This window comes from Phalacrocorax aristotelis, chromosome 2 (genome assembly GCF_949628215.1).
Source record: "Phalacrocorax aristotelis chromosome 2, bGulAri2.1, whole genome shotgun sequence".
NCBI lineage: Eukaryota > Metazoa > Chordata > Aves > Suliformes > Phalacrocoracidae > Phalacrocorax > Phalacrocorax aristotelis.
The window spans coordinates 20,288,258-20,301,441 of NC_134277.1; the positions used below are offsets into that span (position 1 = coordinate 20,288,258).

A 13,184-nucleotide genomic window follows, 5' to 3' on the forward strand; every position below is an offset into this window, starting at 1 on the left:
AAAACTCATAACAGATGGCACAGAAAAGACTGAAGTGTCTGATGCCTTTTTTGCTTCAGTTTTCATAAAAAGGGTGCAAGCAGATGCCTGGCAGTAATATTAACAAGGAGGTGGAAACAGTAGGCTTAGCATGTCTAGAATAAGTTTGAAGAGACAGAGTTATCAGTGCCTGAGGAGATTTACCTCATACTACTCTATGAATTGGCAAAAGCAATCTCTGAACTATTTATAAGTATATCTGAAAATTCAGGGAGGACAGGCTAGGTGCCAGGAGAGTGGAGAAAGGCAAAGATAGTATCTAGATTTGAAAAAGGAAGAACAAGGAAATAATAGAGATCATTCAGCCAAATTTCAGTGTCCAAAGGACACCATATCAAATTATTAAACAGTTTGCAAGCAACAACAGATAAGATGGTAAGAAATGGCCATTATGTATTTGTAAAGAATAACTTGTGTAAAGCCAATATAATCCTTTCTGTGATAGGGTAATTGCCTTAATGTATAGGCAGAAGAAGTAGATGTGAGATATGAGATGCATCTGAGATATGTTTTGACTTTAATAAGTCTTTTCACATATTTCTACTTGAATACTCATGAGGAAGTCAGGGAAATATGATCTACATGAAAATAACATGAAGCAGTGCCTGATTGGTTGAAAAACTATGCTTAATGTATTATTATCAATAATATGCTGTCAAACTGGAAGGACACATAAATTAAGAGTCCTACTCCAATACTGTCACAAAGAAGGGATTAAATAACAATAGCGCTATATGCAAGATATAGAAAAGAAGTACTGAGCTTTATTTGATGGTGGTATGACCTCAGCTGAAGTACTTCTTCCAGGCTGGGAGATGGCACTTCAAAATGGCATAAATAAATGAGAGAAATTCAGAAATGTGTAAAAAAATGATACAAGATTTCAAAACAAAAAGAAGTTGAATATTTTTACTTTGTCATGAAAAGGAAACAGAGAGGAACACGGAACGTGAGAAAATTCAGTTAGTTAAACTCAAATTGCTATAAAAAGGTGGTTATTCAATCCCACTGAAAGTAGGACAACATGTAGTTGAATTGATTTGCTGTAAGGGATATCTAGAACTCAGAAACCCCTTCTAATTGTAAGGATACTTCAGCACTGGAACAGGTTATCTCAGAAAGTTGTGAAATCCCCTCAGAATTAGTATTTACACTTAATAAGCAAAAATATATCAGTGTACCTGATTCAGTCTTACAGTGGGCAGACGGATAACATCTCCTCTGAGATCCCCTCCAGACCTAAATTTCTGAGATTCTCACTCTGCAGAATCCCCTCACAGTTTGATTTTAAGTATCTGTGCAGTAATCAGAGAGGCGTCCAGCAGAGGGAGCAGGGCAATTACATATGTTTTAATTTAACAATAACTAAGAGAGTCACCCTGTATAAGAAGCCCTGTGCCACAATTCTTATAACTTAACCCAGCTTTTGTAATTCAGATATTAATATATGGAACTTGGAGCTTTAAGAAGGAATAAAATAGAGTCTCTTTTATGTGACACTTCAGCAAACCTGCAGTCAACCAGAGTTTGTAAACCAAATTTCTTTGAGTAATAAGTACAATTTACTGCATATTGACCTTAGCCTGAAACCTTAATTTCAGTTTCATATGTATGCGGCACTGTAGTCCCTAATTTTGACATCGTCAATATAAAGCCTAATTCAGTCACAGAACAATAAATGTTTTTATAATTCCAGATGGTTCTCTCTTTGGGCTTGCATTCTTAAGACTTCTGTTACTTAAAATCAATACCATTTCATCTGTAACATCTGTGGTGCAAAAGTAGTTTCTGCTTACCGGAAAGTTAAGCTAAACTTTCATTATTCTGCTATCAATATGTAAAGATCAACTTAATAGAGTTCACTCATCAAAATCTTCCCTCTGCCCCGTGATACTATTTCTACTCACCCTAGCCTGCATAGTTCAACAGCAGTTAGTTCATCACTTGCACAGACCATAACAGCCCAACAGACATTTCTTCTGACTTCTTCATTCTTAGAATGCAGCAATTCAACGAGTGGTCCTAGTCCACCTGCATTTCTGAACTATACAAAACATGAAGACATTGCCACTTAGATATTTCCTTCCGAAACATTCAAGTCTTGTAGACAAGCTATGCTGGGGGCTGGTAGAAAGGCAATTTATGGGCATTCTCTGCTTCTGTGAACCCTGCATAGGCTGGAGCTCAAGCGAGCTTCAGAGTGGTTCAAGGCACACATGCCTTCTGGCTCTGGCTTGCTTTTCAGTTATGAGATTGCAGTGTGGAAACTGAAGAGACTATGCAACCCAACACTGCCACGGAGAGTTACACAGCTTCTTCTGTGTTCTGTTGCCTCCTAGCAACTAATTTACATGACAATATATTTAAATTTGTATTGTATTGGATGTATGACAATCTTATTAACATCCTGTTCTCTTGTGTGCTACAGTATCTTTCCTATACACGCTGGAGGAAATATTGCTCATTTAGACTTTTGAAGAGAACGACATTTAAGGACATTGAAAGAGGTAGATTAATTGTCTATGCCCCTTATTCATGTCCTAATTAACAGCCTTGACCCATGAGAAATCCCCAGCTTACGATCCATGAATGCACATATCGCTATCCTTATTTATGAAAAGAAAGTAATATGACCATTGATAAACAGTGAAAAGTTCAACTTGCTGGATGCCACTGATCAAAGGATTAATTATATTTTGAGTTTTATTTGAATTACATTTACTCCATGCACACCCAGTATCTTATAAATCAAGATCAGACATTGCTGTTCAGGCCTTGAAAGTGTGCAATAGAACAGTACTGAGGGAGAGTAAAGAGGACAGAATTTCTCATCTTCAAAATACAGCTGACAGGTGCAGCTGAGAGAAACCTTAATGTTTAATGCTCACAAACATGGGGATTAAGCTATAGCCCTGGTTAAAGCTCATTGAAGCCACTGGAAATCTGTAAAACGATTTGGGGCGAGGGAATACATCAGTAAAAATACAAATTAAAGAAAACCCTTTCCAAGTTCTCATGACAAATGGAGCTAAATTCAGCTGAACAAACCTATGGTGAAAGTGAAAAATTAGTTACTGTCTAGAAACCCTGGGACTTTTACGAGACATACAAAATGCAAAGATCCTAGGTAAGTATAACACAACCTCAAAGAAGAGTTTTACCTCAGTTCTTGCATCAGCATGACAACCAAATGCGGCCACGGCAGATGCTGCTTTACTTTGCACTTGGCTGTTGGTCGAGCGCAATGGTTCTACAAGCGCACTCATAACACCACGGCTCTGGATATTTATGCGGAATGGCTCTTGCATGGCGAGATTTGTTAGCACTGTGGCAGCATTAGCAACGGCTCCATCTCTCTGAGTGTTCAAGGTATTTACTAATGGCTCAATTCCTTCAGCCTTAGCAACAGCGCTAGCAAAATGAAGGCAAAAAAAGAAGAAATTTTTGTTATTTTAGGACCATTTTTTCTTCTTAGTGTGTTACACTTACCAACTAAATCAGTATTACATTTCAAGAATATAAAATATTCTTATCTGCAATAAATTGCAAGATGGTAGAAATTATTCCACTGCACTGGCTTCATACAAGCTGATTTAGGCAGCAGGAGTACAACAGACACATCAGCATAAAGTTCAGGGCTGGCTATGACTGTGGTTCCACATCAACTAGTCTACCAGCAGCAGATCCAGCTTAAATATTCCCTCTGCTCCCAGATGATCATTGCCGCCATAGCTAAAGGGTGCTGCCTCTCAGCAGTGTTGGGACAAATGCTGGGGTGGCCGAGTTCTGAGCTAGACCTGCAAAACCACCTGTTTGCAAATAAAAATGGGGAAGACTGTTGGGATTTTTTTAAGGATCAATTTCATAGATATGGGTTAGAGAACAGCCAAGAAAAAACAGTTGAAGAAGCACTACGGAAGAAATTGTAACTTCAGGCAGGAGACAGCAGAAGGTGCACGCAGCTGCACTATTAGAGGACACATTTACACATGACTTAAATCTGATGTGCTGCAAAACTAATAGTCAGGTGGCCCACATCTCAGTCACAGCAGAAGGAACTGGCCTATGAGCACTTTGTTTTAACACTGTTCTGCTTCTGGCACTCACTGGGACAGTGCCTTTTAAAAGGAAATATTTCATATTTAATATCTGGGATAAAGAATATATTTGAAAGCCACTGGTGACATGGCTTATACTGATAGTAAAACTCTTGACTACAACTGATGCAGAACCTGAAGAGAGAACCTAGCCTGGCTGAGGGGAAACTACAGTGCTCTAACAAATCTGAAAAGGTGTATGTTTTTGGGTTACCACCTCGTTATGTATTCTTTGGTTTCTTTGCCATAGGCAAAAGAGACTACTGATTCATATGTAGTTTAGATCCTTCAGATGCCATAAGATATTCGATAATTTAAGATTTTTGTTGAACTTCTTGCCAAAATTTTGCTTTCTACTAAACAACAGAAACTTACTTCTTTGTCTACACCATCTTGCATTCATTTCAGTGGTATTTTTTCCAATGTCATTATAAACCAGCACACTATAAAAATTGAATTGTATTCCTTCTGAGTTTATATATAAAATTTGATCAAATGATTTGAGGCATATGTCCAATTTACTATCTGCTCTTAGCAATTTTACATTGGGCTCATCTGTTTGTTAAACAAAAGTTGGCAATATTGTTAGCAATGGAAATGCGCAGATGGCAATTTGAATTTTCACTGCAACTGCTTTTTATACCCCTTTTAGTACACTTTGTCTATATCAAAAACATAACAAACTCTCTCACCTCTATACAAGCATATCTAAGCACTTCAACAATGGAAGAGTGTACATTTTTTATAAGTTTTCTAAACTTCTGTCAATACATTAATAAGAGAAATCTGGATGTGAAAATCTTACTTTTGCTGTAACAGCATCTTACCAGAAAACTAACCAACCTTTTGGTAACTTTCACAGTTACAAAATAAACATAAGCTTAGAAGTATTACATGTACAGGAAGCAGCTATGCTATCAAAGACTGTCAAGGCATTGATAAAACCAAAAAAACCCTCAAGAATCTGATGGTCACACTCTCATGCAAACAGGGCAGAAAGCAGAATACACGCTAACCTGTGCTATATAATCCCATTACCTGGACAACATGACATAGACCTTACTGTGAACCAATCTTAGTGCAAATATCTCCAAATCATATTTTCAGAGAAGGGGTTGCAGGTACTCCTGAGCATACCTGGAAAGAATCAGCAGAGGGCAACAGGATTTGTTAGTCTGATCTCTGCCACAGCTATAAGCTGATGGCAGCTCACAGGTAGTGCTGGAACATGGGTGTAAGGAGGGCTGGCAGGCAGGCAGGCAGGCAGTAGCCCCCAGTTTGGAAAAACAGGGAGAAGGCAGCAATCTAGGGACTGAATGTGAGTAGGGTTATTAGCTTTGGTGCAGCATAAAGGTATGGCCAGTTTGACGTTGGCTAATTAACCCTACTGGAGCACCAGTAACTTTAATGCAAGCACTTCAGTCTCTGTTCAGAAGTGAATCCCATGTTTTCAGATGTCCTGCACTGCACTCCTCAGAGTGTCTTCAGTTAGCTGGATTTCCCCTTATCTGGTTATCCTCCCTCCCCTTCCCTCCTTGCCCAGGTAAAGAAGAGCTGAAAATGTTTGGTTTGGTGAGGGTTTGGTTTGGTTTGTTGTTCGGGGTTTTTTTGGGGGGGATGGGGGTAGGGGGTGTATTTGGCTTTGTTTGTTTGGTAGGGTTTTTTCTTCTTTTTTACTTAGGTAAGGCAACTGTATTTCTAGATATAGTATTTTCTTCCCATGAAAATTTTATCTAGATTTCCAGCTTCAGGAGTGCTGTAGCTCTATCCAGGCTGCTGTATACGAAGAAATCCTGGACATGTTGATTGCACATAATCAGCTATGTACCACACATACCACAAGTTTCCCAGAAAACGTCACATTCATAGCACATGTAACAATGATATGACGTACCTGCTGGTAAAGCACTGGAGAGACTCACCATACATGCACACAGCCATGCACAGCAAGGCATGTCTATAAGCTATCAGATTTACAGCATTACACGGTATATACACACATACCTTATCCAGAAAAATCCCCAACCCAAAATCAAACAGTTTTTCCTGTACAATGGATACATAGAAATTTCAGGATTTATGGGACAGATCCACTGCCCGTGAAATGCATCACTGCATCTCACAGGTGTAGTATATCCAGTACTTCTGCAGTAAGTATAGGACTTACTATTCCTATACTACACCCAATAACACATGTATTCTCCTGTAGGAAGTCCTAATAAACATTTAGTCCCTAACAGACTGAATCCCAGATGATACACAGAACTGAATGACGTAGCCAATCACATTGGAAGCAGATTTACTATAATTTCCATAAAGCCAGCAAGCACACGAGTACTTAACAAACGAGCAAGGTGACAGCTCCTTGTGTGTTCAGAGCTGACCTCAGCGAGGTACAGAGCACAGCCAATTTTCTCAAGTGCCACTCAACTTCAGAAAGGTTGAGAACCACTGATTTAGAAGATCATACATATTTATTTCAATCCTGCATTCTACTTGTGCGCAGATTCATTCTGAATCACAGTTTCATGAGTATAGTTTAATCAAGTAGCACAATGGATCACAAGGCAAAAATAATTAATGTTAGAAGTAACAACAGCAGGTAATAAGAGTTGAGGGTAACCAATACCTTTGAGAATAAGGTTTTAGCAGGGCACGAACACCTGAGGGCAACGCTGTGTCCTGATAACAGACATGTACAGAAGAGGTTATGAGGGAAGAAGGAAGAATGAAGAATCCATAGTTCAACTCACTCCTACCCCATAGCCCTCTGGAGAACACAGAAATCATGCTGCCACCCTGGGCCACAGAGCCCCAGCTGCTGAAGAGACAGAAGTGTCTGACTTCAGAAGGGAGCGGAAAGAATGAATATGCTTCAGTTTTTAAGGTGCTGAAATACTACAACATTAAGATCTAAGTACGGAGGTCCTTGCTCCCTTTCATCTTGGGCAGAAATATGCACTGTGTAGTTTTTTTATTACAAGGAAACAAAAGTCAGAAGAAGCAGCTTTTACCAGCACTGTCTTTGCCTAATGTAGATCAGCACTAGCCTCCCTCCCTGCCTCCAGAACACACTCTCCTTGAGACATATTTTACTGAGATAGTGCGCTATCAGTGCTCCCACTCTAGGACAAAGCCTCAAGGAATAAGGGAGCCTTGGCTTAGCTGAAAAAAGTATACACTTTTTGATGTAGAAAATCCACAGCTCTTTTCCCCCATGCTGTGTAAAGATCCAAAAGACACCAGCTTCCCTAATCATGGAGAGAAAAGATTAGGGAAAAGGAAAGAAGACAATGACAAGGGAAAAAAAAAAAGATGTTGCATTTGCAATATCACCAAAGTTTTTTAGAAAAGTGCAAGCTATCTGAATCACAAACAAACAAACAAGAAAAACCAGACAAGATAGGTAGAGAAATTACAGAGTTCAAATTAAAGGTAAAACAGTTCAAATGTTATCATTGCGAATGGTTATGGCCATTAAGAGTGCCTAACCTAAGAGGGTTAGGAATTTACCTTAACCTGGGTATACATGGTGCAGGTACCCTAATGACCTTAACCATGCCCTGTAATATTCTGATTACAACTGAATTCAAATGACTGTACTCAAGAATAGCTAAAACATTTTTCTCAAGTGTCATTGGAAAGGCAAACATTAAAAGGTCAGATAATAAATATTTAAATTATTAATTTTAAATACACGTTGTAACAACTTAGTAAAAGATATCTTGAAAATTCTCTAAAAGATGACTCAAAGAATAAATGCTGAGAGTTAGAGAACAACAAATGTTTTATGTACTGTTTTTACTGAAAAAAAAAATTAAAAGTTGACAATGAAATAATTACCAAAAGTTTCACAATAAAAACCTTTTTCAAACAGGTTTTCAAACTACTTTGGAGAGGCATATGAATTTCACTCAACTGAATATTTAGTTGCTTTTGTTACCTGGGTTGCAATTGGAAAGCTCAGACATTGGTAGAGTGTTGTGAAAAAAATCATCAGTAAAAATTGGACCAAAACTCTGGTTTAGTTTGTTGTTGTTGTTTTAATTTTTAGGACTGTAAGCTCTCTGGGGCAAGAACCACCTCTTTGTTGGCATCACATCAAGCTTAATAGCTCTGGTACCTGACCAAGCCTCCTAGCCATGGAAAGAAACATAACAGATTATTTGCTTCTTTAGGCATAGGGAATGGTCTAGCCAGCTTTTCCACCTGAACAGAAGGTTCAGCAGAATGGAGAAAGCAACTCTCAGTGTTCAAAGAGCTGACAGAAACCACCGAGACTGTCCCGCAAGCCCTTAACCTAAGCAGCCTCCCATGGAGGGAGGATAGAGGGGAAGAGCAGTGGCGCAGCTTCACACTACTGTTTGCTCTGGATTGTGTTTAATTTACACTAGTGAGATTCACGCTTCACATAAATGGTAAACTATGTTTAGTTTTGCTTCTCCTACCACAACGGAACATAAACTGGTTTATATTAAATAATATTTTTAAGCACATCTATGCTGTTTACTTCCCCTTTCTGACTGAGGATTTAACACAATTTCTGCTCAGAAAAAAACCAGATTTTCCTCCTCACAAAGGCCACTGGACTCCTTATGGACTTCATTTTCCAAATGTATTTGCAACTGCATGTTTAATTTCTGTGCAAAATTACTGTGATTGTGTGTGAGGTGCTTAGCTAGCCATTTATGCCTGCGCATATCTCATTTTCATACATAATTGCATGTAAATTATGCATAAGAATTATGCATCTAATTACACACACATTTTTTAAAATCAACTCTATCTGCGTTAAATCGCATGATTTCTTTCTCACACAAGGCATTTTTGACCCAGCTCTCTTACATAATTTCTGACTGTGAAAGAATATCATAACCATAAGTTTGAAAAACCTCAAGAAATACATTTGGTTTTATCCCTTAAATGTATTAGTATTCTTCATTTGCCTTGTTATGCCATCAGAATAATCACATCCAATAAATGTCTTCTGCATTTACCAAAAAGTTCACTTTGTGATTTAATTATTTTCAAAAGCAATTGACTGTTGTATACAGTCACTCGTATTTTATTTAAAGACTAATATTACTTCCGTTTTCTTTACTATACAAGGGAAATTAATGTCAGTATTTTTATTCTGAGTAAGGGAATCTAGCACAAGAGACTAATCTACAGTTTGGGGCCCCTTTGTGCTACAATAAAAATATTGATGATATCAACAAACCATATTCATTTTTCATTTCAGGAACTGAACCCTCTATTCCTATTTTTTAATGACAAGTACCTTGTTAAAACATCAACAAACCCAAAACTCAATAAACCTCACAGTCTGGAAGCAATAAAACCTTAAACTGTCTGGGTTAGCAGAGCCTGTAATACCTGACTCTCAGTTAGAGGTACACAGAGATTTTCTAATGGCTGTCATTGAACTCATCTGACAGAGTTACAACGCTCTCAGTTCTAAAACTGTAGGACGCCTAATTTAAAATATTAAAGGGGCATTGGTAATGAAATATCTATCCATGATTATTTGATCCTTTCAATTATAATATTATTTGCAATATTTATAAAGAATTTCTGACGCTTTCACCATTAGAAGAAAGGCTTGAAATTCAGCAATAGAAGGACTTTTCGCCCCTTAAATATCCCATATAGCTTCAGCCAGGATAAGCTCATGAAAAAGCCACTATCCCCCTCTCTCTTTTTTTCTGATCCAAGAAGCAGTATATGCAAAAATCAGTAACTCATCATAAATGCCGAGAGTCTGGAATCCACATTGTGACAAAAGCAAAATAACAGGGGACGTTCAGGAGCTGCCAGAGCAACCTTTATGAAGGTGTAAGGGAAGCAAAGTAAGAGCCAAAGCAGGGCCTCTACAAGAACTCATCTGAACACAGGGACTGAGGAGGTAGTGGCTCCTCTTCATCTTTGGAAGCACCAGCTGAGCAAGGACAAAAAGCTGTGCCAAGTCAGTCGCTCTACAAACAGTACCCTGTGAAACTTGACCCCATCTTCCACTTCTAGATAAGTCTTTTCTGGACAATTATAAACTTATCTGAAATGGCAGCAATTTTTTTTTGCCTTGCTAAAGGTTCACACTCTTATGATGATTCAAAGAGGAAAAACTAACGCTTTTATTTTTCTATCTTAAAATTAAATCTCTAAGAAAGTACACATACACTGCTACGTTAAGATAAAATTACTCAGGTTACAAGTGAAAGGTTTAAAGTTACTTGTGAAAGCTTATTTTTAAACCCTTGTGTGTATGACAGTCCAATCAGCCAACATGCCACAGTCAGCGCACAGGTTACATTCACAGCAGGGCAGAATTAAGTTTGCATGATCAGCCATAAACCTGCAATTCCCTTATATACACTTAAGATAAATAACTTCACACTATACTAAAGCAAGTTAAAACATATACTTAAACAATTTGCATTTAATTTAGAAATATGCTACAAAGAAAATGTGCATGTAAAAGCACCAATACATTTTTCTGAAATTTACTCCCATGTCAAACAACCCTCGCCACTTTTAATTCATTGAAAGTATAATTAATCTCAGTACATATCACTGAATGTAGGGATATACACACAGGAGAAATTATTGTACTTGTGCCACTGTATAAGCCACAGTTTTCTCTCCCAGGCTTATGAGTCTCCACCCAGGAGGAAGAAAGTCTCTGATCCCATAGATATCTACCTTGGAAAGCTGCAGGTGACAACACACATGCTCTGAATGAAATTCTGGCCTTCCACAGGTAAGATAGATAGTGCTCGTAACACAAGACTTTGAATGTAGGAGAGTACAAAGAGCCCAAAAGATTTTGCTATATCTATAAGGGGTAGAACTTCTATGTAGTTACCTTTGTCCCAATTTAGAAGTGTTCTGTTTTCTGTCTGAAACTATTTTGAATACATTTAGGTTCTCATGCACCTCAGGATGCTGTGACATGAGATCTCTGTTAGATGGAGATGAATGCTCTATATTGGCCTCTGTCTTCAATATAACCCCTCACAGGCAACAGAGTTTAAAAAAACAAACAACTTTTTTTTTTTTTTGTGAAAGAGCTGTACTGGGAACAAAATGCAGTTACAGTGCCTGAGTGTACAGAGGAACTTCTCCATAGCCATATCTTCACAAATTTAAGCGACAAAACCAACAGCTGGCCGAGTGAAACATTTTGCACCTGCCAGTAGGTCTTGATTTAGGGTACTGTCCTTGGGTTGTGTATCAGTCATCTGATGTCTGATGTGATGTTAAAGTCATGGTGCAAACCCATTTCTGAGCGATATCCCAGCATTAGGCCTTGATTCAGCTTCTCTGCCAAGGGAGAAATTTACCATAAAACATTTTGCAGTTTTCGATGGAAGTCAATATGTAGCTTGTAAGGAAAAGCTTGTGAGGTCTTGGGTAATGACCATGTTGTCTTTTTTCTTTGGAAAGCACCATTCACACTACGGATATGCAGTAAGAGAAACTCAAAATAAGAATCTGTTCATGGCATGAGTTAACTGTAGTTATATATGGGCTCAGCAGAATGGGCTCTAATGTAAAAAACACCACCACAAAGCACAAAACCCAACAAAATCCCTTTACCTTGGAGCACAGTAACTCAAAAATATAATTCTGTCACTAGGGGTCAGTATTAAAACATATTACCTTTACACAATAGAGCTAGCGGCATTCTATTGTTGATTCTCTGCTTCAGAAACACAAACTTATGTTATAAAGAGCTATTAAGCCATTAAAAAGACAAAAATTATACAGCAGATTATTACCTATTTCTGTTTTTAAATGTAGCTCTCATGTACCAGAAATTTTTGTTCCCGTTCTCATAAATGATCACATATATTAATGCAAATGTATTCTTTTACATAATACCAACACTTCAATATTGATCCATTCATGTGAATTAGGTTCCATCTACAGTCTTGAAAGAGAAAAGCTATGATTAAATTTTCCATTTTCTAATGGGGAAGATTACTACCTAGCGATATTACTACCTAATGGTAATAATCCTTCCTTCCTAATGATAATAACAAAATTTGAAATGGAAGAAAAGGGGACATTCTTTAAATTTATTCCTTGACAGCCATACCCATCTTAAAACCAACAAAAATCTGTTGTGGGTACTGAAAAGAAGGTGAGAGGCTCTCACTACAGGTGAGGATTATGCACACGGAATAGACTGAGGATGTATTTTAGGTCATTAGATCAGTATATGACATTCAGTTTGGAATAGATGCAACACCCACTGAAGTCAAGGGAAGAACTCACTGTCTCCTCACTGGTACTGCCCATAAACAATGAATTCCCAAGCTACCTTCCTATCCCCAGCCTACTCCCAAATCTTGAAAATCTTGATACATACAAGAAATCACACATTCAGATGCTGTAATAATCCCTGTAACTACCTATACATACATAATTTTGCTAATGCAAATAGGTCCACTGATTCCCGTGATGAATTCAAGAGTGAGAAAATTGAATAGCATGAAGCTTCCTGACCATGCAGTTTTTGGGATGACATTTCACTATCTTGAATCCAGATACAATACTTAGAAATATGTAACAAGACACTAATTATAAACCCCAGGAGAAATATTTTGCCAGATCATAAGTCTGTTGTGTACCACAATTTCCTGTAGCCCTTAGTACAGCTGAACAAAAACCATTCCTTTCTTTCTTCCCCAGACCAAACTCTAACTGAAGTCTATAAATTTTGCACTTAAAATAAACAATATAAGACAAATATTATTGAAGCTGTTAATTAGTTTTCATGTCCAGTACAAAGCTCTAAATTTCAGAGCACATGTTTTTCTTTAGTGGTAACTTCATTAGGTGCCCAGAATTCAGTCATTGCCAGATTTATGAATTCAGCTACTAGAAATGGCATTCGTGCTACAATACTGAAGAAAAGAGCTGGTCAAAGGAATGTCTGACTGACTGGTACACTTGAGATCTTATTTCTATGTGTGACTTCTAACTAATATCATATTTATATTTAACACAATTAGCTTATCCTATATATATGAAAAGCAAAAATAA

The 13,184-nt window shown here is 37.7% G+C and overlaps 1 protein-coding gene across 1 annotated transcript in view; it reads right to left on the reverse strand.

The window, feature by feature from the left end:
• ARMC3 (armadillo repeat containing 3) overlaps positions 1 to 13,184 on the reverse strand; it is a 60,622-nt gene that overhangs the window by 14,683 nt on the left and 32,755 nt on the right. Inside the window, exons 12-13 of the mRNA XM_075082662.1 lie at positions 3,201 to 3,450; positions 1,947 to 2,083 (exon numbers count right to left, since the gene is read on the reverse strand). Coding sequence (XP_074938763.1) covers positions 1,947 to 2,083; positions 3,201 to 3,450 — 387 coding nt within the window. The remainder of the gene's footprint in view (positions 1 to 1,946; positions 2,084 to 3,200; positions 3,451 to 13,184) is intronic.